Source organism: Choloepus didactylus, chromosome 13, assembly GCF_015220235.1.
Source record: "Choloepus didactylus isolate mChoDid1 chromosome 13, mChoDid1.pri, whole genome shotgun sequence".
Lineage (NCBI taxonomy): Eukaryota > Metazoa > Chordata > Mammalia > Pilosa > Megalonychidae > Choloepus > Choloepus didactylus.
The window spans coordinates 52,394,900-52,422,303 of NC_051319.1; the positions used below are offsets into that span (position 1 = coordinate 52,394,900).

The window sequence follows — 27,404 nt, forward strand, 5'->3', positions numbered from 1 at the left end:
GTATATGGTAGAGTAAGGGGCCCTGAATAGCCAAAACATCTTGAAAAAGAAAAATGAAGTTGGAGGATTCATTAATCAAAACAGCATGGTAATGATGCAAGGACAGACAGATGGAGCAATGGTATTATATTCAGAGTTCAAAAATAAACCTTCACATCCTATTACAAATTGAATTTTGACAGGGGTACCAAACCCACTCAATTGGAAAGGAATAGTTTCTTCGTCTAACGGTGGCGGGAAAACTCTAGATACCCATATGCAAAAGAATGAATGTGGACCCTTACCTCATATACAAAACAACTCAAAATGGATTAAAGATCTAAATATAAGAAGCAAAACTATAAGTCTCCTAGAAGAAAACACAGGGAAGCACCTTTAGGATCTTGTGTTAGGCAATGGTTTCTTATACTTTACACCCAAAGCACAAGCAGTAAAGGAATAAATAGACAAATGGGACCTCATCAAAATTAAAAGTTTTGTGCATCAAAGGACTTTGTCATGAGAGTAAAAAGACCATGTACAGAAGGACAGAAAATATTTAGAAACTGTATATCTGATAAGGGTTTAATATCCAGGGTATATAAAGAATTCCTACAAGTTAACAACAAACATGTAAACAACCCAATAAAAAAAGGAGCAAAAAACTTGAATAATCATCTCTCCAAAGAGAATATACAGTGGCCAATAAGCAAATGAAAAGGTGCTCAATGTCATTAGCCATTTGGGAAGTTCAAGTCAAAACCACATTGTGATACCATTTCATACCCACTAGAATGGCTTGTATTTTTAAAAATGGAAAATAACAAGTGTTGACGAGGATATGGAGAAATAGGAATACTCATTCAATGATGGGAATGTAAAATGGTGCAGCTCCTGTGGAAGACAGTTTAACAGTTCCCCAGAAAGTTAAGTATAAAATTACCATATAACCTGGAAATCCCACTTTTAGGTAAATACCCCGAAGAATTCAAAGTAAGGACTCAAAGAGATATTTGCACACCAATGTTCATAGTGGCATTATTCACAGTTGCCAAAATATGGAAGCAATCTAAGTATCCGTCAATAGATGAATGAGTAAAGAGAATGTGGTATTATACATCCAGTGTAATATTTTTCATCCATAAAAAGGAGTGAAGTTCTAATATATGCAATAACATGAATGAACCTTGGAGACATGTTGAGTAAAATAAGGCAGACACAAAAGGATAAATATTGTTTGAGCTCACTGGTATGAAATAATTAGAATAAGCAAATTTATAGAGTCAGAAACTAGAATCCAGGTTACCCAGAGGTTGGGGAGACTAACTTAATTGGTACAGAATTTCTGTTTTGGGTTGATGGAAAAATATTGGTCATGGATGGTGTTAATGGTAGTACAACATTGCAAACATAATTAACACCACTGAATTATGTATTTGAATGTAGTTAAAAGTGGAAATTTTGGGTTGTATATATGTTACTAGAATAAAAGTTTTTTGAAATCCGTGGGACTCTATACATAAACAGTGAACCCTAATGTCAGCTATGGCAATAGTTAGTAGTACTATTATAATCATGTTCTTTCATCATTTGTAACAAAGTTATCACACTAATGGGGACAGGTATATAGGAACTCTCTATTTTCTGCATGATTTTTCTGTAAATGTGCAACTTCTCTAATAAAAAAAAAATATATTAAAAGATTAAAAAAAGACAAGTAGTGGGATTCATTGTACAAATGGGGGAATTGGCCTTTGATAGGTGCAGGGATGATTTTGCCATTTTAATAGGGAGGCATGTGTGTAGGTTTGGTAGGAGAAGTATGAGGCTGTTTCTCTTTTATATTCTCAGTGAAGTAGATCTTTAACTGGGATTGGCATGGGTTGGGTAGTAGGTGTGTAAGAAGTTTGAGGAGGGAAAAAAAGAATATGAAGAATTTAACTCCAAGAGTGGGAAAGCAGACTTTGTAGTATGAAGAATTTAACTCCTAGAGTAGAAAATCAGACTTTGTAGGAAGCATGACAGTCCTGCTATGCAGCATAGAATATCGTTTCATGTTTATAATCATGAAATTAAAGTGAAAACAGCCAGCCTTATACTTTTTTCCTCATGCCACATAGTAAGTCGCTGTTGTGGAAACTTCCAAAAACAGTATAGGAGAGTACAGCAGAGGGAGGAAGGAGTGGAGGATTAAGTGTTTGAAAAGTAGTGGTTATTTCTGGGTCTAAGGAGGAGAGTAAAAATGTATGTATTGGATAGTCAAAAAGTGATCAGAACATTGGATTGGTGAACTCAATGAGTTAAAAGAATGTAGCATTTGGAGTTAGTAGGGTGAACTAGAAGAATAAGATATATGAATCAAGGACTGGAGTTTTGGTTATCAAGATTTTGGTGAAGATTTTGGAGTTGGTGCAGATACTGATAATGACAACACCCTGAGTGTGCTCATGAGAGTGAGTATTTGGAGTTGAAGAAGTTAAGGAACTAAGAAGCTAGGGTATTAAATGGGTATTATATATTTGTGTTGAGTCATTGAAAGTCGTGACGGAAATAAGTGTAGTGAAGAGCAGTGTCAAAGTGAAGAGGAATGTTGGGGGGCAAAGGTAGGTGCATAGCTGAATAGTTTGTCAAAAGAGCTTGTAGTTTGGAAAAAGGGAGAAAATCCTTTGCCTCCTCCCACCGCTTCAACATCCCATCATTCTTATTTCCTGGCCCTAAAATCCATGGGGTGTGAGAGAGATTAAAAAAATTTCCACTTGAGAAAGTTGCAAAGAAAGTGGTATTATCAGGTTTCACTAATATAAGTAGAGAACATGTTTGTTGAAGAGCTTGAAGTTATACAAGAATTTGTTGATTAATTTATTGGTTCATGAGTCTATTGTCTTTTTACTGCAGTAGTACTAAACTATACTGTCTGATTATGTGAGTTACAACACTTTTTAGAGAAAGATGTATTCAGCTTTTTAAATTGGGATGTCAGAAACATTTTATCTCTCCTTATTGCCCTAAGAATAAGAGTTCCCTTCCTTACCTTGCCATTTCTTCCCCTCTTCCTCTCTTGCTAGGCAAATAAAGTGGGACTTTCCTTCTTCTAAGCTGTTGGGAAGGTTCTAGTTTTGTGGAGGTCTGGAGAGGGATGATTAAAAGTAGGAATAGAATTCAGGTGAAAAAGAGCCGAGTTTCGGAAAGTCAGGAGATAAAGAGCTGTCTAGGGAATAATTTAGTCTTTTAATGGCTCCCTATCCCTAATCTTAAAGCAAGCACAAAGTGTTTACAGTTTTATGGGCATTTTATCAGTAGTAAAGATAAAGAAATAAATAAGAAATGAGCCGGAGAAATTAACAAGAAATGAGATGGCTATCCTGTGCTTGTTCTGTTTTCATTTGTACTTCTTACATATTCTCTTCATTCACTCAACAAATGTTCAGTTTCTGCTGGACACTTGGCACAATACTTACATATAGTTATGAAGTTGAAGACAGCTTGTTCAGAAGCTTGAAGTTTAATGGGAGGAAATAGATATGTTTTGTGGACAATTGATTTAGTAGAAGTTTATAGAGGAAAAAATGTCTGAATGCTTGGGATAAAGACAGCGTCACAGAATTGGGTTTTGAAGTATGAGAGAGAGTTCATTCGTTTCATAAATATTTGAGTACCTACCTTGGGCCAAGCAGAATACTTAAGCTGTTAGGAATACAATGATGGGCATAAAAGACAAAAGTCTTGTCCTCTAGGAGTTTAGTGAGAAAGACAAGTTAATAGGTAATCTCAACTATGAGGTAAATGCTCGGGAAGCAGCGTCAGGGCCGGAAAGCATCTAAATCTGGCAGGGGGAGTTGGAGAAGTCTTTTGGCAGATGTCATCGAAGCTGAGTCCAAAAAATTGGCTTGGCATTGCTAGATGAACAAGTGAGGATAAGAACCTTCCAACAGAACGAAATAGTGAGTACAGTGAGTTGGTGGTGAGTGCACAGGAGTCCAAGTGGTTAGAGTACAATTGGAGTAGTTGGGTAACCGTAGTTAAGGCTGGAGAGTTGTGAAGGGCCCAGATCATAAAGGACTTACTTATAAGTAGTGCTAATGAACTTGGAATTTTATTTTATTACCAAATGAGTGCTTATGAAAAGTAGAAAATACTAATCTTCAAAAGTCTTTCTAGTAGCTCACAATTATGGATTATTTTTTGGCAAGTATAACATAGTGCTGTTTTGTTGTTGTTAGTGTAAAACTGGTATAGGCCCACTTAAAAAAAAGTGTCATTCAATTCTGCTCCCTAGAGAAAACCACTGTTTTCTTGAACTACTATTCAAGCAGCATAGGGTTCTCAATACCAGGGTAGTGTTAGACAAAAAAAACAAAATAAACAAACAAAAAAATTTCAGAAAGAGATGGGGGTAATCAACACTTTAAGCTTCTAGGCAAATAAGATTTCACATAGACTGTTTCTGTAAAATAAATAGTTGACAGATCCACCCAAGCTGCTTATCACTGCATAGGAGACTTAAAAAAAAACAACCTACTGTAAAAGAATATTTGTCAAACAGATCCGTATTCTATGGAAGTACCAAGTGTTTTATTGGGCCAGTTTGTTTGAATTAAATAGCAGGGTTTTTTGGGGGCAAACATTAGTAAAATGCTTTTATCATAATGTATTATGAGGTACAGACTGATTTAATTTAGATGAAGATGCTTGTTGATTGCTGGTGTCTTTTGAGAAAGGTGTTTGAATGTGAGATGAAAAATTTTGTCCAATTCTTAAGAAATTTTACTTTTTATTTCTCTAAAAGCTATGTGATACTTCTAATAATTATACCTGATTTTGAAGAACTTGGCAAAGAAAGTTTAAAAAGACTTACAAAAGTTTAGTTTTAGATATATTACTCTATATTGAAAGAAGGAATTACCTTTACTATTTGCCTTGATTTTCCTCTCTTCACTCTTAGAATGTATTACTAAATATTCATTATGAACTCTTTTATTAGGTTACTCATTCTCCTAATCTTTAAGATGAATCTACGTATTAGATATTACTGGGAGGTAGTTCAAGTGATCCAGAGATGTTTAATTTGATTGACACAATCCATTAATAATGTTAGGTAGATTTTCTTTTTTCATTTTCCTTACTAATATAAGTTTGGGCTATTTAGCCTATAATAGCAAATATGTATTTTCAAAGACTCAGATTTGGAATAATGTTACAGTCTATACTTAGCTGTGTTTAAATTTCAGCATAAAGCAAGAGGAAGGAAGACATCCAAAAAGGAAAAAAAAAAAAAAAGGGATACTATTAGACAATATCATCTGCAGTTGGTATATAGAGTAATAAAAAAAGGTTTATATTTTCTCACATCCCAGGTAAGAATTGTGGATATTGATATGGTAATAAAAGTCTTTTGGCCAAACGGTGTGATTTAAGGTTATAATCACTTGAGCAAGTGTCATTGGTATGCCCTATATTTATTGTTTGAGGTACACCAAATTTTGTTTTCAACATCAATTAAAATTGAGTTTCTCATAATACATTCTGGTGTATTTCAAGGTCTGATTTCTGTGTAGCAAATTGGTAATTGACTCATCCGGTAATCTGAGAATTTTATGACATTTTAAACGTTAAAGTAATGATAATTTTTAATCTTTCTTTCCTCTGAGAAAGGCAGTTTTTAAAAAATCATTCTTTGTGCTCCTCTGATTCATACAGATATTGCAAACATTTGCTGCCAGGTTGGTGACCTTAAATCACTGAGTTCTCTAGTGTTAAATAAAATGTTATCTTTATAAATACTCTTTATAATTTTGTTTTGTACCTTTGGGAGCAATCTTGTAGCTGTTTTAGGTTTTAAGTAAAGATTAAAGTTTAAAACATTAAAAAAGACTTAAAAAAACACAAACAAACCACAGGCAAGCTTAAAATCTTGTTTTAATCCTTTAATTTAAAAAGTTAATCAGAATTGTTTTTCCCAAGGGGAAGATAGTTTAAAACATTTGATGTCTTAAAACTAGAACTTTGCCAGATTAGAGCATGTTAAGAATTTAGAAAAAAATTTTCCTTTTTTTATATACAAATATTTGAATATTTTAGTCATTGGGTAAAATGTTTGCCTAAGGTGATTTTGTGTTATGTTTTATTAACACGGAGTTTAAAAATAGCTGTTCTCAAAATTGCCAAAGTGGCACCAAATAAAATAAAATTCCTTACAGAGTATAAAATTTAGTGATTTTTTTTCCTAGTAGAATATATCCTAGTTGAGAAAATATTTGGTCATTAAATTTAACTATAAATTAGTAGTAGTATACATATGATTTCTGATTATTTCTCTTGAGAAATGAGGAATTAGTTCTGTTATTTTTTTGTGGCTCTTACTCTAATCATGTATCCTTCCTTATTTGAAACACCTATGGTATATAATTGTCTATAGGATGAAGTCTCAAGTTTTTAACCTAACGTGCAAGGCAAGAGAGAGAGAGAGAGAGACAGACAGATAGACAGACTAGATAATGGAGTCTTGTAAGCCAAGATAAGACATTTGAAATTTGTTCTAATTTCATTGGCAAGCCAGTGAACAGTTTGAAAGCTTTTAGAAAGCTTATACTGATAGGAGAAAGTAGATTATAGAGAGCAAGAGTAGAGGCAGAAAGACTGGTAAGAGACCAGTGTTCTCAAAAGTAGGGTGCTTGCACCCCAGGAATGTCCAAGACATCTGTTTCAGTTTGCTAAAGCTGTTGGAATGCAATATACCAGAAATGGATTGGCTTTTTCAATGGGGTTTTATTAGGTTACAGATTTGCAGTCCGAAGGCCATGGAAATGTCCAAATTAAGGCATCAAGAGAAAGATACCTTCTTTGAGGAAAGGCCGCTGACATCTGGGGTTCCTCTGTCACATGAGAAGGCACATGGCGATATCAGCTGGTCCTTCTCTCCTGGCTTGGAGAGAATAGTTTCAGTGACTTTCTCTCTCCTCTGAAGACTTTTCTCTGGATTTTATCTCTTAGCTTCTTTGAGCTCTCTGAGTTTAATGTCTTTTATCCTTCCATAAAGGACTCCAGCAAGGGGATTAAGACCCCCCCCACCTTGAATGGGCTGGGTCACATCTTCATGGAAACAACCTAATCAAAAGGTCCCACCCACAATACCACAATAGGTCTGCACCCACTAGAATGATTAAAAGAACCTGGCTTTTCTGGGGTATGTAATAACTCCAAACCAGCACAACATCTCATCAGGGTTTGAGAAGAAAAATTAGGATTTCTGTTTCTATTTATTGTTCAGATTTAATGTATGGACTGATTGTGAAACATGAATATGATTCATAAATTAAAGATATATGTATCTTGGGGCTGCTCAATATTTTTTACCAGTAGGGATGTTTGGTTCAGGCAAGAGACTGAGTGGCAGATAAGGAGATGGGGAGAAGTAGAGGGATTTGGAATATAATTTGGAGGTAGAGTCAATGGGGCTAGGTGATGTGGAAGCTGCGGGAAAGAAAGAGGATTCTAGGGCCCTAGATGTAGGGTCCTAGAATCCTCTTTCTTTCCTATCAAGTGTCCAGGTGAAGATATTAGGCAGGCGTGGATATGTGTACCTGTTGTTCCCGCTTGTGAACTATTGATCTATTGCTGTTTAGATCTGTGGGACTGAATATTGACAGCAAAATGTGTTGCAGAAATAGCATAATTTTTGTTGAATTCCAGGAAAATTTTTTCAAAGATAAAATAAAGCAAAAGAAAAAAATTCGGTCATTAAAATGACTCCAGATTATGAAAAAGAACAAAGGAATGAAATCTTTTTTCTAGTTTGACTAATAGTTATTTAATTGGGTCAGAAGCTATAGTCACATCTCTTAATCCAACATCGATAGTCACCAATTAATAAATTTCATCACATAGGAAAATAAGACAAATATTTGAGTAATATTATCAAAATTGGAAGTGGTTTAGATGTAGAAAGGACCACAGAGGATGTATGTCTCTATGTTTTTATATTAGAAATGAAACTGGGGCCCAAGGAAATTGATTTGCCCAGAAATTGGGACTGGAATCGACTCATGATTCTGGCAAGCCTAGAATACTGTTTTATACTATACTTCTGGGTTTTATCAATTTAATAGATAATGAGTATAGATAAGGAGTTTGGATCATGATTTTTAAAAATGTACAGTATATTTTGAGTGCTATTATTAGTTTTCTATTCTTGCTGTAAGAAATCGACACAAATTTAGCAGCCTAAAACATCGATTTAGTATCTCACAGTCTCATGGGTCAGAATCCTGGTATAGAGCAGCTTGCCTGGGTCCTAATCTCTGGGCTTCACAAGGCATCATGGTGTCATCTGGGCTAGTCTCTTGTGATGGTTACCTTCATGTGTGAACTTGGCCAGCTGATGGTACCCAGGTGTCTGGTCAAACAAGCACTGGCCTAACCATTACTGCAAGGACATTTGTGGCTGGTTAATAAATCAGACGGCTGGTTTATTAAATCATCAGTCAATTGACTGTAGCTGTGACTGATTACATCTGCGAAGGGTATGTCTTCCACAATGAGAGAATGCAATCAGCTGGACTTGAATACAATCAGTTGAAGACTTAAGCGGGACACGACTAACCGGTGAAGCATTTCCTGAGTTCATCGAAGTTGTCAGTTTGTTCTTGAGGAGTTCATTGAACACTTTCATCGAAGTTGCCAGTTCACTGCCTGAGGAGTTCATCAAACATCTTCATTGGAGTTGCCAGTTTGCTGCCTGCCCTATGGAATTTGGACTCATGCATACCCACAGTTCTGTGAGACACTTTTATAAAATCTTATATTTATAGATATCTCTTGTTGATTCTGCTTCCCTAGAGAACCCTAACTAATATCACTCTTATCTGGAGGCTCTGAGAAAGATTCCTCTTCCAACCTTATTCAGGATGTTGGCAGAATTTAATTCCTTGCATTTATAGGACTGAAGTTCCCAGTTTCCTTGTTACATAACCTCCCACCCCAGCCCCCTTTCTCTTCAAGACAACAGTAACAAGTCAAATCTTTCTCATGCTTCAAATCTCTGTCTTTCCCTTTTGATTCCAACTAGAGAAAGATCTCTGCTTTTAAGGGCTCATGTGATTACATTGGGCCCACCCAGGATAATCTCTGTGTACTTTTTTTAAACTGCAATTTTACTGAAATATATTCACATACCATGCAGTCATCCAAAGTACATAACAGTTGTTCACAGTATCATCACATAGTTGTGCATGCATCACCAAAATCAATTTTTGAACATTTCCATTATTACAAAAAATAAAAATAAGAATAAAAATAAAAGTAAAAAAGAACACTCAAAACATCCCATACTCCCTCCTCCTCCCCATTATTCATTTGCTTTTTGTCCCCTTTTTTTTTTCACTCATCTCTCCATATACTGGATGAAGGGAGTGTGAACCATAAGGTTTTTACAATCACATGGGCACACCATATAAGCTATATAGTTATACAGTCGTCTTCAAGAATCAAGGATACTGAATTGCAGTTCAACAGTTTCCTTCTAGCTATTCCAATACACTAAAAACTAAAAAGGGATATCTGTATACTGCATAAGAATAACCTCCAGAATGACTTCTCGACTCCATTTATTTAATTCTCTTCCCCGTTTTGGTCACGAAGGTTTTTTCAATCCCATGATGCTGGGTCTGGGCTCATCCTCAGGTTGATGTCCCATATTGCCAGGGAGATTTACACCCCTGGGAATCATGTCCCATGTAGGGGGGAGGGCAGTGACTTTACCTGCAGTGTTGGCTTAGAGAGAGAGGTCACATCTGAGCAACAAAAGAGGTTCTCTGGGGATGACTCTTAGGCACAATTATAAGTAGGCTTAGACTCTCCTTTGTAGTAACAGGCTTCATAAGGGCAAGCCCCAAGATCAAGGGATTGGCCTATGACAACGATAGTCCCCAGTGATGGCGAGAGTATCAGGAATTTCCCAGGTGGGGAAGTTTAATATTCCCATTTTTTCCCCAGTCCCTCAAGAGAGCTTTGCAGCTACTTGTTATTCTATGCCCAAATTACTCCGGGATGTATGAGGATTTCATGCTAACCTGTACAAACCAACCAGATCTCACCCCCTATGCAAGGTTCATGTAATTATGGTTTTTGAGTAAACTGACTATACAAGTTATATATAGGATGCTACAGAAAATATAGATTTTCTGCCAAATAAACATCTCTTCCTTTGGTGTCACACAGAAGTTGAAGTTTTAAAACACAGTCAGTATCCAGCACCTGCAGCCCAACACTCTGGAGCTGTGCCTCAGGTCATCACGCAGTTTGGCTAGACCCAACCTCAGGCTTCAGTTCTGTTAACTGGGCAGGCCCCTGCCCTGAGTCCTAGTCCCCCTGCCCTCATCATGTCTTAGTTCTGGTTGCTGAATCATTGCCTTTTCCCCTGCTCATGCCTTGAGGACCTTTAACCTGGATGGGGAATTAAGACATAACAAAGATAAAGTAATTTGAGAACCATTCATGATATTATATGATAAATTGTTAGGCTGGATGTTGTGGTGGATTATACTGTGTACCCCAATTTGGATATGTTCTCAGTCTTAGTCCACATTCTGGTGCATGTGGACCCATTGTAAATAAGATCTCAAGATGTTACTTCAGTTAAGGTGCAGCCCTACTGAATCAGGTTGGGTTTTAATTTAGATTACTGGAGTCCTTTTTGAGCAGAGTGAAAGTCAGATGGAGAGAGAAGCCATGGGAAGCAGCCAGAAGCCAGAAGTCAATGGAACCCAGGAGAGAAAGAGGATCCTGCCATGTGCATTGCCACATGATGGAAAAGCCAAGGACCAAGGAACAGTCAGCCCCAGAATGCTAGAATCTTCAAGGAGAAAGCATCACCTTGCCGACACCTAGTTTTGGACTCCTAACTTCAAAACTGTGAGCCAATAAATTCCCATTGTTTAAGCCAAAAATAAAAAAAAATGAAACAAAAAATAAAACACAGTCAATATCATCCTTTTCCTGTTAGTCTGGTTTACCTTAGTCCTAACCAAGTCCATTTTGTTCATATCTCTAATTAAGGTCTGATCTCTTTTTCACTTTCTTTAGCATTTGCTGTATGGAGTAATGCTGACATTCATAGCTGCGAACCCTGGCTCTGAGTCTCAGGTGTCACACAAATACCCAAAGTTCCTGGGACTGCCCAGGTTATACACAAACAGCTCATCATGTCAGGATTTAGAAATAACCATTACAACTCATGAATAGATGTGACTGCTGTAGGAACTTACAATCTAGGAACCTTTACCATAAGCCTTCCTCTGTGTGATGGTTAGGTTCATGTGTCTCTCTCTGCTCAAGCAAGCCCTGGCCTATTGCAAGGACATTTGTGGCTGGTTAATAAACCATCAGTCAGTTGACTGTAGCTGTGACTGATTACATCAACAAAGGGTGTGTCTTCTGCAATGAGAGAATTCAGTCAGCTGGATTTAATCCCATCAGTTGAAGACTTTTAAGGAAGAGAGAGTGAGGACCTTCACTTTTTGTTCTTCAGCTAGCCAGTGAAGCGTTTCCTGAGAATTTCATCGTATACCTTCATCAGAGTTACCAGTTCACTGCCTGCCCTGCAGAATTTGGATTCATGCATTCTGTGCTACGGAATTTGGACTCATGCATTCCCACAGTTGCATTAGATACCTTTATAATATCTTATAGTTATAGATGTCTCTTGTTGGTTCTGTTTCCTAGAGAATCCTAACTAATACATACCTGTAACTGATTTTGATGTGATCTTGTACTTAGCTATTGTTACGGAAATGATTTAAGTTTCTGTGATATTGTGATGGGATAAATGTATTTTGTATATGGAAAGATTATGTTTTTCTGGGTTCCAGGGGGTAAAATGTGCCAGTTTGGATATATTATGTTATCCCAGAAAAGCCATGATCCTTTAATCCGATCTCGTGGGATATTGGGATTAGGTTGTTTCCATGGAGATGTGACCCACCCAACTGTGATTAGGGTATGACCTCTTGATGGAATTGTTTCCTTGGAGGTGTGGCCCCACCCATTCATCTTGGGTCTTGATTTAATTACTAGAGCCCTAGAAAAGCTCAGAAACATAAGGACTTCAGTGCTGCTGCAGCTGAGAGAGTCATTTTGGAGATGGGCATTGAAAGTAGACTTTTGCTGGCCTGGAATTTGCCTGGAAGAAACTACAAGAATACCCCTAGAAACTTAGAGAGAAACATCCTGGGAGAAAGCCATCTTAAAACCAGCATCCTGGAGCAGATGCCAGCCATGTGCCTGTGTCTTCCCATCTAACAGGTTTTCTGGATTCCAGTGATGTTCTTCAGTGAAGGTAGCCTATTGTTGATGCCTTTGTTTGAACACTTTTATGGCTTTAGGACTGTAACTTTGCAGCCAAGTAAACCCTCTTTATAAAACCCAATCCATTTCTGGTATTTTGCCAATGGCAGCATTAGCAAACTGGAACACCCTGCTAAGCTATGCTTTCACATTCAGCTTTCAGAGTTTGCACATTATTGTTAGTGAGGCGTTATAATGTTTGTCTTTTTGATTCTGGCTTATTTCACTCAACATACTGTCCCCAAGGTCCATTTACCTATTTGCATACTTCACAACTTCATTTCTTCTTGTCGCCGCTCAGTATTCCTTTGTATGTATACACCACAGTTCATCATTCCATTTATCGGTCGATGTACCCTTAGGTCATCTCCATCCATTGCGAATCATGAATACTGCCACTATAAACACCAGTGTGCAATGTCCATTCATATCCCTACTCTCAGTTCTTCCAAGTATATACCCAATAACAGGGTTGCAGGACCAATCCCATAGTTAGTTTCCTGTGGAACCACCACTCTGCCCCTCAGATGGGCTGCCCCATTCTACTTCCCAACCAACGGTGAATAGGTACATCCCTCTCTCCACATTTTCTCCAGCACTTGTATCCCTCTGTTTATTTTTTAAAGTTTTATTCACACACCACAAAATCTATTTTAAGTAAGCAATCAGTGATTCCCAGTATAATCACATAGTTATGCATTCACCACCATTATCTATATGAGTACATTTCCATTTCTTCTGCAAAGAGGAAAAGGAGAGAAAAAAATGAAGAATAAAAATATAAAAGAAAAAAATAAAAATAAAATACAATGAAAAAGTCAGACACCACCACCACTACCACGAATCCCATATCAGTCCCTTATATCCCCCTCTTAAGAGACATTTAGCTTTGGTATATTGCCTTTGTTACAATTAATGAGAGCATTGTACAGTTTTACCATTAGCTATAGATTATAGTTTGCCCTGATTTTATTTTTTCCCCTATACCATCCGATTTTCAACATCTTGTAATGTTGCCATTCATTTGTTCTCCGTCTTTTAAAAACATTCTTATATCTTATATCTGATATCTGATATCTGATATCTTATATCTTAATCACCATCATTGACCACTCTAGGTTTCATTAAATTATACAATCCCAGTCTTTATCTTCTATCTTTCCTTCTGGTGTCATACATGCCCCAGCCTTTCACTTTCATCCATACGCACACTCATCTTCATTCAGAGTACTTACAGTATTGTGCTACCATCACACAGTATTAAGCTATCCATTTCTGGATCTATACAGTCCAACCTGTTGAACCTTATGTACTCCTTCAGCATCAAATGCCCATTTTCTAACTTCTTTCTATCTCCTGACAACCTGTTTTCTCAACTTTAACTCTGAAATTTTGCTCATCAATGTTAGTTCATATTTTTGAGTCCATAGAGTATCCATCCTTTTTTTCTGGCTAATTTTACTCCATGTAATGTCTTTTGGATTTTATATGTCATATCTTATTTTTATTTTTGCTTTCTCTCTTTTTACTTTTACTGATAGTCTTCATTTCTACTCTCTTCTCTTAACCTCTCTCTCCTGTCTTATCTGCCTGTATTGGTAGATAAGATTATCTGCTCCCTTTGGTATTTCTTGTGGAGCAGGTCTCTTGTTCACAAACTCTCTCAGTGTCTGATTGTCTAAAAATATTTGAAACTTTCCCTCATTTTTGAAGGACAGTTTTACCAGATATAGAATTCTTGGTTGGCAGTTTTTTCTTTTTCAGTATCTTAAATATATCATGACATTGCCTTCTCGCCTCCATGGTTTCTACTGAGAATTCTGCACATAGCCTTATTGAGCTTCCTTTGTATGTGATGGATCAATTTTTTCTTGCTGCTTTCAGAATTCTCTTTGTCTTTGACATTTGATAATCTGATTATTAAGTGTCTTGGAGTAGGTCTATTTGGATCTATTCTGTTTGGGGTACAGTGCGCTTCTTGGAACTGCAATTTTATGTCTTTCGTAAGAGATGGGAAATTTTCAGTGATTATCTCCTCCATTATTCTTTCTGCCCTTCTTCCCTTCTTTTCTCCTTCTGGGACACCCATGACATACGTATTTCACGCTTCATGTTGTCATTCAGTTCCCTGAGATCCTGCTCATACTTCTCCAATCTTTTCCCTATTCTTCTGTGTGGAGGATTTCAGATGGTCTGTCCTCTAGTTCCCAAATCCTTACTTCTGCATCTTCATATCTGCTGATGTATGTCTCCATTGTGTTTTTCATCTCTTCTATTGTGCTTTTCATTCCCATAAGTTCTGTCAATTGTTTTTTCAAATTTTCAGGTTCTTCCTTATGTTCGCCCAATGTCTTCTTTATATCCTTCATCTCTTTTGCTATATCTTCCCTCAACTTGTTGACTTGATTTTTGAATTGATGTAGCATATTTATCGAAGATCTTTAATTAATTGTTTCGTCTCCTGTATATCATTTGAAGTGTAAATTTGTCCCTTTCACTGGGCCATATCTTCATTTTTTCTAGTGTGAGTTGTAATTTTTTTGTCATCTAGGCATCTGGTTTCCTTGATTACCCCAATCAGATTTTCCCAGACCAGAGGGGCCCAGGTCTCAGGAAGAGGATGTAATCAGTATCAGGTTTCCCTGAGGATGAGACCCAGAAATTTTTCCGACTTCCTGTGAGGCCTCTAGATGCTGTGCTTTTCCTATCCTGCCCAGCAGGTGGTGCTTCTCAGCCTGCAGCTCCCCACCAGTGTAACGAGGTGTGTTGCCTTTAATTCTTAGTAGATGCTGTCTCTGCCAGGGGCTGAGAGTGTCAGGAGCCAAGCTTAAGCTGCTTCTGGTTTTTTTTTCCCTCCAGACCCTAGGGTCTGAGTTCTCTGAGGGAGGGCAGCCATTGAGCTGGCCCTGCCCCTCTTTTCTTAGGGAGGATAATTCCTTTAGAGAATTATCTCCTTCACTTTACTCTCTTAACTCTACCCTTTCCAGGGTTAGTGCTGTCAATTGTAAATGCCTGAGGCTTTCTCCAATGAGCTACTTAGAATGGGAGAAAAAAAAAGAAGAAAAAGGAAAGAAATCCTGTTTTCAGAGCCTGTCCCCAGCCCCCCAGTTTCCCTGGTTGACTGGAGTTGGTACCTGGTTCTTTGTGCCCCTTTTCTTGGGACACAGCTGTTTCCTAGTATTCTGAGCTCAATTGTTTCCAAAACCTCTGTTTTTATTTAAGTATTTTTTTTTCTGTCAGCCCTGCCTCCTCTCTGCCAGGGGAGACCTCAGGGTTCCTTTCCTGCTTGCTCTGGGTTGATCTGTGCTCATAGCTTGTATTCAGTGGTCCAGATTTGTTAATTAAAACCACAGTTGGAGCTTGGTTGAGTTACCTTTCCTTGCACCTGGTAGACTGCTTCTTTTTTTCCACAGGGAAGTGTTCCACCTCAACCTGCTGTGCTGGTTGGGGAGGGGGGCCAGCTCTGCAGTTTGGGAAACTTTACTTACAGCTCTGTGCTGTGATCTCAGCCATTCCACCCATTCCAGACTGGTGTACGGTATGTGTCTGGTTACAGACGTCCCCCAACAGTTGTTCCAGACTATTTACTACTTGTTCCTGGCTATTTACTAATTCCTCTAGAGGACTAACTAAATTCCACATCTCCCTAAGCCACTATCTTCAATCTCTGTATTTTAAGGTCAGCTAATTAATAACTTTAATTACATTTACCATGTCCATTTTGCCATGTAATATAGCATTTTCATGAGATCCACACCACTGGGGCAAGTCATGGAGGCCAAACTGTTGTGTAATTTCACCTAAATAGATTTTATTTAACCTAATATAAATTTAACATTTAACATTACACAAGGGCTAGGAAGCAGAGCTAATTCAGAAAGAGTAATTGTTATTGAGTCATCACAATTTTTCTGATTTCTTTTGCCTTTACTGATGTGCCCCCTACCAGGCATTACCTTGTATTTGCCACACCCCCACAATATAATGCCTAAACTCTATTTTTTCTTTTAATTATTTAACTAAATTAGCATAAAGATGTCTCCTACATTCAAAGAAAATATTGTTTATATATCTTCCCAGAGAAATCTGTGATTATTTGTTGATAAAAATGTATGGGTAAGGGGGATTCATTGTGGATGCCAAATGGACATTTTCAGAGTTGTTTGAGTTTTCTTATTTTCACTTATTGTGATTATAATGGATGCATTCATGCAAAAAATATTTATTGAGCATCTACTCTGTGACAGGCACTGCAGCAAGCATCAGGATGGTAATAATTGGGAGATATCATAGGTGAGTGTAACTTAGTAGGAAAGTGCTGGTGAGACCTGGTGGATGAGGCCTTGTGATCAGCATTGGCTTGAGAGTCAGACTGCCACTTCACTGTTGTGTGGACTTGGGAAAGTCTTTAAATTCCTTTGAGGCTCAGATCTTTTGTGTGTGAATAGTGATACTTTTGTCTCTACAGAAGTTTGTTCAAGTTTTAGATGAGCTCATATATAATGATCGCCAAATATAATCTGCTACTGGTTTGGAAGCAAATTTGTCATGACATTAATGAAGCTTAATTAACTTCAATTACGTGGCCCCTTCTAAGAAGCCTTTGAAAAGAAATTACAGAAATAATATGTTATGTTGTGGAAATTTTATAAAATTCAGAAAAATTAAAATTCCTGTAATCCCAACCCAGGGAAGGAATGCTTGATATTAAAAAACAGGTATTTGGTATATTATTAAACATGTAATACTTTGCATCTATCTATCTATAGCATGAATTATTTAACTATATAATTGTATATCATATAATTGTCTTCTGTGACATTTTAATCATCTTCTAAGTGTATCAGAAATGTAATTAATCAAGCTATTATTAATGAGTATTTAGGTTGTTTCTGGTATAAATAATGCAGAATATCCTGGAATATAAATCTTTTTGCATGTATCTGGTTATACGTAGAATAATTTATTAACCAAGCATGTTTGGGTCTAGGGTACAAAAATTTTAAAGATTTTTGAAACGTCATGCCCATTTTCATGTATCCTCACTGATTTAAAATATCATTACTTATTTAATAGGTGAAATGGTATTCTTTTGTTTTTATTTCTATTTCTTTGATTCCTTAATGCAGTAGAGTATTTTTCTGTATATGTGTTAACCATAGGTATTTTTTCATCATGTCAATTGTGAATACATATATGCCCAAGAAGCTTTTTGCAAAGTGTTTTTCTCCTGGGGGCAGGTCCTGAGGCTGCATAACACTCTAAATTAAAAAGAGGTTGATAACTCCCATTTCAAAATGATCTCCCTAGTGTAGTGCAGAGAGAACTTTGACAGCAGGATCTAGAGTGGTGCTGGGTGTTTCTCTTCCCTGGTGGCACATACCAGTGCTTGAACCTCACCCTCAGAGATTCTGACTGAATGGTGTTTTAAAAGCTCCTCAAGGGATTCTACTGTGCAGCCAATGTTGAGAACCAGTTCTCAGAAACTGAGTCTCAAGAGTGCGCCTCAACATTCTTTTCATCTATAAGGCATAGGGCTTTGACTTAAAGTTCTCCATTTCCTCTGTAGATAGATATTTTGCAGTAATATTAATTATTTAATATTTTCTCTACCATTATTTCATGAGAACATCTGCATTTAAAAGTTCTCTCTTGAAAATGTTTGGACATTAATTTTAAATAATTCCTTAGACTAATATTTAATAAACCCCTACTGCTGTGTACAAAATATTGTGATATGCATCATGAAACATACAAGATAAATCAAGTGTGAACTCTTTCCTTAATGAGAATTCCTTATAGTGAGGAATGGAAGAGAAGTACATACAGAGGTACAAAATGTGTTTGTGCCATTAAAAGGTAGGAGCACTAGAGGGAAGAGGAGGATGAATGCATTCTAGGTGATACTTCATGGCAGTGTATGTTTGAGCTGAACCTTTATTTCGACCAGTAGAGCAGTTACTAATTCCTTAATTTATGAAAGTATTTCACAGCTTATAAAGCTTTCTCACAACTGTACTTCTGATCTTTATAGTGTAGCTCTGTAAAATAAGCCAGTTATCCTCATTTTATAGATGGAGTAGCCACAGTTTAGAAGAGTGGAGTGATTTATCCAGAGTCATAGAGCTGCAAAATGAGAGTTGGCACTTGAACTTAAATCTTCATTCTCCATATGCTGGACCTTCTACTGTATCACAGTAGAGAGTGAAAATAGGCAAAGAGCTGTAAATGTAAACTGAATTTTAGAAACTGCTTATTGTTTAGTTTGATTTGACTATTAAAATGCAAGTTCTGAAATAGTTGGTGATAAAGCTTGTAGTGTGGCAGGCAGAGTAGTGGTTTACCAAAGAGGTTCACTTCCTAATCCCCAGAACCTGTGAATATGTTTCTTACATGACAACAGGGAATTAAGGTTGCAGATGGAATTAAGATTGCTAATCAACTATCCTAAAAAGAGAGATTATCCTTGATTATGTAGTTGGGCCCAGTGTAATCACAGGTGTCCTTAAAAGTGGAAGAGGAAAGCTGAAGAATGAGAGTCAGAGGAGATGTGATGATGGAAACAAGGTCAGAGTGATTCAAAGTGAGAAGAACTCAAACCCCATTGTTGGCTTTGAAGATGGAGAATGGGGGCCAATGAACCAAGAAATGTGATCATTCAGTCTCTAGAAGCTAGAAAGGGCAAGGAAGCAGATTCTCCCTTATTCTCCCTTAGAGCCTTCAGAAAGGAATGTGGCTCTGCATACACTTTGATTTTAACATAAGCCTATGGGACCCATTTCATACTTCTGAACTCAAGGGCTGTAAGATAATAAATTTATGTTGTTTTAAGCCACTAAATGTGTGGTAATTTTACAGTAGTGATAGGAAACTTAATACATGTAGGAAGTCTTTCTGTGTGGAAGACCAAGTACCATTCAGGACATTCCATGATTAAACTCTAAATTATCTCAAGTCTACTTTCTGTGGTAGAAGACCATAAACATCAAGTCCACTTTGAGCAGTGGAAAGCCATGGAAAGTTCTTGAGCAGAGGAGTAAAAAAATATTTTGATATTTGCTGATTAGAGAGGTGTAAGAGTGGAGGAAGGAAGAAATACTAATTAAGATTTAATTATTGGTGCTGGAAATACTTCTTTGAGAAACTTTTGCCCTTTGGGGTAACAATACACAGATAAGCCTCACTTGTAGAAGACTATGAATATATTTCCCATCTAATTCAAGCATGTACATCCTGAATAAGATATATATCCAACATTAAAAACCCCATTGCCATTACAACATTTCAGCTCCTTCCTATATCTCATATAAAATGTAGAAGAGATGGGAGAATTGGTTTTCACATCCAGTTTGACCATGGTGTTCTAACCCCATTTTATTATTTTTTTTTCACTGTACTATATAATATAGTATAAATCCAAAGAATGAAAGGTTTCTGAATGAATCTGAACTTTATTTGGCAGCTTGGACTTGTAGAAGTTAAATTTATGCTATCAAGTGTTTTTCAAGTTATAATTACCATAAAAAAAAAAACAAAACTTTTCTTGATCTCTTTATAGGCATAAATCTGTTCTATTAGAGTATATCTGAGGTCTCCAGTAAAGAGAAAGGGCTAAGTATCAAGAAAGCACAAGAGTCATAAAGACAACTGAAAGGGGCACTAATTTAACTCATATGCCAGTTAATATTGTTGCCCATATTCTTGTTATTTTTTTTTAAATCACAAATTGTAGAATTCAAATATAGATTAGGTGAAACATGTCTATGTAAAAAATAGAATGCAAGATTTAAGATATGATGAACCTTATTAATTGATGTTTCTGTAAACCTACAACTGCTCTAATAAAAAAATAATTTAAAAGTTACAATTATTTTTTTAAAAGAATCCAATTCTATTCAGTCACATAGTTCAGAAACTTTTTGTAAAAGTGAATTATGTGTTCATATTTATAACATTTACTTATGAAGTCATTTACTAAAAACGATGAAGCTGGTCTTAATGGACACTGATATTTGAAATCAGGAGTATGTTTGTCAGTTGCAATCTCATCAGAACCTTAATATAGAAATTTATTTCTATATTTCATTTTGATGAAGAATGTTAATAATATGTATATATAAGGTAAATGATAACATTTGCAATTTAAGAGGAATGCCAAGAGTCTTATTCTGAGATATATACAAATCTGATTGCGGAAATTAATGCTTCAGTGATCTCCATTGTGTTCTAATTTGGCTAATATATTTTGATATTTTGCTTTTAATTACAGTTTTTTTTTTATCTTCGTTTTATTGAGATATATTCACATACCACGAAGTCATACAAAACAAATTGTATTTTCGATTGTTTACAGTACCATTACATAGTTGTACATTCATCACCTAAATCAATCCCTGACACCTTCATTAGCACACACACAAAAATAACAAGAATAATAATTAGAGTGAAAAAGAGCAATTGAAGTAAAAAAGAACACTGGGTACCTTTGTCTGTTTGTTTCCTTCCCCTATTTTTCTACTCATCCATCCATAAACTAGACAAAGTGGAGTGTGGTCCTTATGGCTTTCCCAATCCCATTGTCACCCCTCATAAGCTACATTTTTATACAACTGTCTTCGAGATTCATGGGTTCTGGGTTGTAGTTTGATAGTTTCAGGTATCCACCACCAGCTACCCCAATTCTTTAGAACCTAAAAAGGGTTGTCTAAAGTGTGCGTAAGAGTGCCCACCAGAGTGACCTCTGGTCTCTCGTTTTGGAATCTCTCTGCCACTGAAGCTTATTTCATTTCCTTTCACATCCCCCTTTTGGTCAAGAAGATGTTCTCCATCCCACGATGCCGGGTCTACATTCCTCCCCGGGAGTCATATTCCACGTTGCCAGGGAGATTCACTCCCCTGGGTGTCTGATCCCACGTAGGGGGGAGGGCAGTGATTTCACCTTTCAAGTTGGCTTAGCCAGAGAGACAGGGCCACATCTGAGCAACAAAGAGGCATTCGGGAGGAGGCTCTTAGGCACAACCATAGGGAGGCCTAGCCTCTCCTTTGCAGCAGCCGTCTTCCCAAGGGTAAAACCTGTGGTAGAGGGCTCAACCCATCAAACCACCAGTCCCCTATGTCTGTGGTCATGTTAGCAACCATGGAGGTGGGGTAGGCGAATACCCCTGCATTTTCCACAGTTGAAATTACCAACCGCTTTACCAAGGGGCTCTCGCTTTTGGCGCCAAGCGCCCAGCCGCGCCGGCCGGGCGCGACCCGCTCTGGGGACAAACTCGGCTTGAAATTACCGAGTAATGATGTGTTGTTGCCATGGTAATACTGCTCAGTACGAGAGGAACCGCAGGTTCAGATATTTGGTGTATGTGCTTGGCTGAGGAGCCAATGGGGCGAAGCTACCATCTGTGGGATTATGACTGAACACCTCTAAGTCAGAATCCCGCCCAGGCGGAACGATACGGCAGTGCCGCGGAGCCTCGGTTGGCCTCGGAGCCTCGGTTGGCCTCGGATAGCCGGTCCCCGCCGTCGGTAATTTCAAGCCGATCTTCTACAACCAGGCCCAAAAGCACTCCTTGGACAACTTCAGTTGCTTGTCCTTCTTCTTGATAATGTTTGATTATTTTTAATATAACCAGGCCATCGATTTGTACTTGCTTCACAGCCCAGTCTCCGGAGCCGCCTTTGCCTTTGCCTTTCCCGGCTGCGCCGGTGGCTGTAGTGGAAGAGGAGGCAGGAGAGCCAGTACCTTCCTTGCGGGACGCCATCTTCCCAGCCAAACAGGAAGAAAAAAGGGATAAAAATAGCTAAATATATTAAAAAAAAAAAAAATCCAAAGCAAGCTATGGTGGAGCCCCTGAGGAAATGAGTTTGGAAATCTTTCTGAATGATTCAATTGGCAGCATCATAAAATGTAGTGTTTAGATTTGCTTCCTTTTGCATTTTAAGCATAGTGATTAATGAACATGTGATGGCCATAGCTTTCTTTAAAATTTTATTTGAATCACTATGTATGAATTCACTTTATTTGAATCCTACAATTCATATAGAAAAAGTTTGGACAAATATTTTAGCTGTAAATTGATTCACTAAATAATAGCTTGAATCATGGTCTGAGTCAAGGGTAATAGACTTAAAATTGTTTCTTGGGATACTAAACAGTTATTTTTAGGAATTTTTTGAAGGATACTTTTTCTTTTCAGAAATTCTAGGCCTCATGAGAAATTATCCTCAGTTTATCAAGAAAAATTAAAAATGACTGTATAAATCATGTGCAATGAATCATGGACTTCCAGTAAGAGGATTCTAAAAGCCTTTTGTAAAACTAAGTCATCTTAATAAAAGGAGTATTTAGGATAGAATCAAATTAATTCACATATTTCTTTTATTTCAGATATGAAGGGAAATTGTTCTTAAATATATTGAAACTTTTAACATACAAGCTTTCTAATTAAAGTAATATGTGGTCAGTATGGAAGTCATTTATTTGTTGATTCAATAAATAGGTAGTATTTGCTATATATACCAGACAGTAGAAAACAGAGACCAATAAAGAAAAAAAAATACAAAAATGCAAAGGAGAAGCAGAAATCACTGCATAATTCCACCTTCCAAGGACAGTGACTATAAACATTTTTGTTGTGTGCCCTTCTGTGAACATTTTGTTGTATGTCTGTTAGTTTTGCTCAGATATATAATTTTTAATAAAATGGAATTGCCCCTAAATACTGTTTAATATCTTGCTTCTTTTAAACTATTAACTTAAAAAAAATCAAGAAAAGATTATAGCAAATATACTTCATTTAAAAACATGTTTAGCATCTTTTAAAATTTGAAATAGATGATGTAAACTGATTTCTCCCCATTTAAACCCACAACTGTAAGTCTTTAAATTCTTGGCAATTTGGATTTTGTTTTTCTAACTGATAAAATTAATAATTTAATTGGTTAGATTTAAATGGAATGTTGAATTTGCATTAGTAGTAGATTAGTAGTTGCTAAAAGCACTTACTTTGTGTCAGGGACTGCTCTAAAAACTATTTCATATATATTACTGTTTTTTATATATTATATATTATTTAATATGTATTATTTCATATATAATATGTACTTCTATTAATATATATATATATTTCTGTTCCCATTTTATAGAGGAGATAATTGAAGCACTGAGAGGTTAAATGACTAAGGTCGCATAGCTAGTGAATGGCAAGAGCAAAAATTCACCCCAGGCCATGTGGCTTCAGTATACTCTGTTGCCATCATAGCTTTTCTGGAAACTGTATTTTTAATTCATACATAATTCTAGTGATTTGCCTAACAAGTCAACGATTTGTAATATGAAATTATTCGTTGTTATACATATAGTGGAATTGTTTCTCTATTCTGTTAACATGTTAATTCTTAGTGAATGAGATGTAATTTATTACTCCCCCAGCCACCTCCAGCATCTCTTGCTAATCTTTCTACCCTGTGAACCTACCCCACCCCACTCTGTAATCATTTCAGCCACCATTGGCTTCCGTGGGTAGGCCAGGGTAGGGGCGGTGAGGGCGTACCCACGAGTGCTGCTTGCGGGTCTGTGGCTCCTGCGGTCTATGCAGAGGGGCGGGGCCCTGTTCTCTGCTGCGGGGTGCTGCGGGTCTAGAAGCAGTGTGAAGCATCTGTGTAATCCGCTGGATGCAGACCAGGGCGCTCCCCATTCCCATCAGGGACCTGTCGATTGGCTGGGCGCGGGCACACGTGACCGACATGTGGCTGTATTGGTGCAGCCAGCCCGGGTGTCACAGGAGACGGAATGGAGGCGCTGCCGGGTTCGGAAATGGGGTAGGTGCGGGAGCCACGATGGCCAGGCTTGCTGCAAGGAGGGAGGGGGATGCCATTTTTCCTTAAGTTGTCTGAAACCGGTGGCCTTTGCTTGGCACAGGGTCCACTGCCACATGCCAAGCGAGGAAGCTGGGGCGTTCCCTCCCACCCTCCCCCGCTACTGCAGCACAGGAGATGGATTTCTTTTACTTCTGACCCAGGGTTTTTGACAGGAGAGGAAGAAGGGGGAGGGGAAGGAGTGTTAAGGGGAGTCTGTGGTGAGAAAGAGCTGTTTCTGAAGCCAGAAGGGGGTTTTGTTTTTATAATGCCTGTTTACAGAGTACAGTGGAATAACAGTATCTTAGGAAACGGGTAGAGGACAACAAAGAATGAAGCATATTCATGGCGAGGAGCAAAAACCCTCGCCTATAGAAAGGCTTCTTTTCCTCCCGGGCCACAAGGACTCATGCAGTGGTAGCCAAAAGAGAGGGAATACAAAGCTGCTGCTGATGTCTGGTGTGAATCTAGTGGAAAGAAGGGCTACTGGGGAGAGCGGAAAAGGAGGGGGCAGGTACTGCAGAGCTTCTTGGCGTTTTTGGTTGATTGGTGAAATTTTAGTCACCTATAGTGTACCTGCTTTTGCAAAACATCTAAAGGAACTCCCTTTGAATAGGGCAACAAAAGATACCAGTGCTTTGTTAGTTACAAGACGCAGTGGTAGTGGCTTTTTGCAAATGACTGCAGCAGTGCTTTTCTCCCTCTGTTAGGCTGAAAAGACAACTGCAGAGCAATAAGAAACCTTGCAGCAGTGCTACAGAAGTCCATTTAGAAGAAGTCCTGGTTTATAATTGCAACCTGAATAGGAGAAAAAATTAGTTTTTAAAAGTAGGAAAAGTATCAAGGTATGAATTTTTTGGAAGTGTGTGTATTAAACACTTTGATTCTACACAAGAGATAATCAGATTCTTTGAATTCACATAAATCCTATAGGAAATTGTAATAAATTTTGTATGAAGCAATGGGTCTTTTCCTTTGTTAGAGTGGCTTTTATGCCATTAATTAGGTCATTCAAGAGTAGATCACTTTATAATGTAAATTACTTTGCGAAAAATTATGCTGATACATTTTTTAAGATCTGTATTTATTAAGTATTTTTATATTGCTCTTTGGTCACTTTTAGATATAATTTGATAAAGTCTAGAGGCAAATATTTTAAATTAAAGCCCCATAGATTTTCTTGTGAATGTATTTCTGTTTAGTGAATACTCATAAGATAAATTCTTGATATAAAGTGTTTTCATTGGACATTTTTCTTTCCTTTTCCTTAACTATCTAAAAGTGTATGTTTTAGATTGAGTATGGTTTTAAATGCCTTCTCTTGATGCATATTTGTAGTAGCCAGCCTGCCACACCTCCCTACTCCCTGAGCAGGGATGGCAGTGGCTTTGTAAAATCCTCTAAGATCAGTGACAGTTTCTCTCAAATAGTGTTTATGTAATAGAAAGTGTTGAGAGAACTTATAATTTTGTTTCAGTGATTTTTCAAGATAGAGAATTAGACTTGACTAAATAGGACTAATTTTATTGATAAATTGAAACAATTTTATTTTAAAAAATATTTCTGCTTTAAAATTATTTAATTTTTATTAAAAATTATTTAGTCATTCTTAGGGTTTCTTATTAAAATCTGATGGAAATTGTAACTAGAATTAAAGGTATCACATTAAAATTCCAAATGAAGTTTAAACAGCTATTATTATTCCGTTCTTTGAATCCTAATTAGTAAAGTCCTTGAGAGTTTATACAATTCTTATCTCATTTTACCATTTAAACAGCTCAGTATAGAATTATTTCCATTTTCAAGGTTAGGGTACTCCTAATCAGGTATGTTGTGACTTTATCCAATGTCATATATTGTATAAGGATGAAAAGAACTTAACTCTTCCAACTCCAACCCTATAAAATCATTTTATAATGCCTCTTATTGTATGCTGAAATAATATGGTAAAGCTTTTGCTTTGGGAGATACAGAAACATACAAAAGATGTAACAAGTAATTTGAAAAGCAATGTAAAGTACTGGCAAATCATTCATTAAATGAAAAGGAAATATTACTTGGTTGTGGGTTTTTAACTAAAGTATAAGAATGTTTTATAAAATACTTGGTAGCCAAACAAGTGAAGAGGCAGCAGTTTTCATAATGATGTTCATAAACATTTTATTAATCGTATGAATACTTCTAAATAGAACTGATTAGATTGAGATATTTTTCTGAATTAAAGAAGGATCTTAAATAAGAAAAGTTTATTTCATCCCTCTTATCGTATGAAATAGCTAATGTAGGAAAGACTTCTGGCCTTTAGCAGTCTTCAAAATTAGTGTTAATTGGTAGTGGTCAGAATTGAGCGATTAAGGAATTCAAAAGCTAAATATTCCTAAGTATACTTTATGAATGGAATCAAAGATTTTTTTTTTTGTTGCTTTTCATTTGCATGAATTGCTCTGTCGATTTTTATTTTACTGTTTTCTCTGTTTCTTACTGTTACGAATTTTACAGACTTTTACCAGTCTTTTATATGTTTAAATATTGTCTTAATTTGTGTGTGTGTGTGTGTGTGTGTGTGTGTGTGTGTGTGTGTGTGTGTGTGTCTTACAGTCTGAATGAAACTTAACTACCCAGCACATAAGATAGGGGTAGGGCATCATAATGCAGAAAAGATGAGTAATACTTCAGGAAATACATCCACTACATATTTGAGTACCTACTAAATTCCAGACCCTTGAAAGGTATTGAGAGACAAAACATGGAAACTAACCTGTAAGAAACTCATAGAACTATGTGAAATTTTATTGGAAGTTAAACACTGATTACTTTGGCTATTCCTAGGATCTTTAAAGGTTTTTATAATCTAAAATGTCTTCTAATTTAGAGAAATGTGGTGTTTTGTTCTTTGAAAGAGTATGCCTTGTCATAAAATCTGCTTGGAACGACATAATTCTGAAAAGTAAATTACTTTTGAAGTACTAAGGGTCCTGAATGTAAAGTAAGGTTAGATGAAGTGATTTCTAGATCTTCTAGTTCCAATAATCAGTAATCTGTGGTTCTTGATCTCTGTAGAGTTAATTTTTAGCAGGAAATGTATACCAGCTCTTGTTTTGGTACAGGTGGCAGGCATCTCATATTATGTAATAGATGAGTTCTCAAAAATTGTTTTTTTGTTATCAGTGATGTTATCTTCAGTCCATGCAAGGTTCTTCTCCCTTTTGTTCCCAAACCCTACTCTGTACTCC

The 27,404-nt window shown here is 36.9% G+C and overlaps 2 protein-coding genes and 1 pseudogene across 10 annotated transcripts in view; 1 reads left to right on the forward strand and 2 right to left on the reverse strand.

Annotated features, from left to right (window-relative positions):
- The window catches only part of LOC119507697, a 32,744-nt pseudogene extending 11,118 nt beyond the window's left edge, over window positions 1-21,626 (reverse strand).
- Window positions 1-27,404, forward strand: part of APC (APC regulator of WNT signaling pathway) — a 206,889-nt gene that overhangs the window by 38,372 nt on the left and 141,113 nt on the right. Inside the window, exon 1 of one of the 9 annotated variants that reach the window (XM_037802251.1) lies at window positions 24,105-24,135. The exons of 7 other annotated variants lie outside the window; for them this stretch is intronic. The gene's annotated coding sequence lies outside the window, so the exon portion shown is untranslated. Of the gene's footprint in view, window positions 1-24,104; window positions 24,136-24,691; window positions 25,017-27,404 lie in introns of those variants that run through there. One more of the 9 variants, XM_037802250.1, reaches the window with a different exon arrangement.
- Window positions 21,744-22,093, reverse strand: LOC119507699 (eukaryotic translation initiation factor 3 subunit H-like). The gene has a single exon (XM_037800896.1). It carries the CDS (start codon window positions 22,074-22,076, stop codon window positions 21,744-21,746), a length of 333 nt encoding a protein of 110 aa, XP_037656824.1. The 5' UTR covers window positions 22,077-22,093.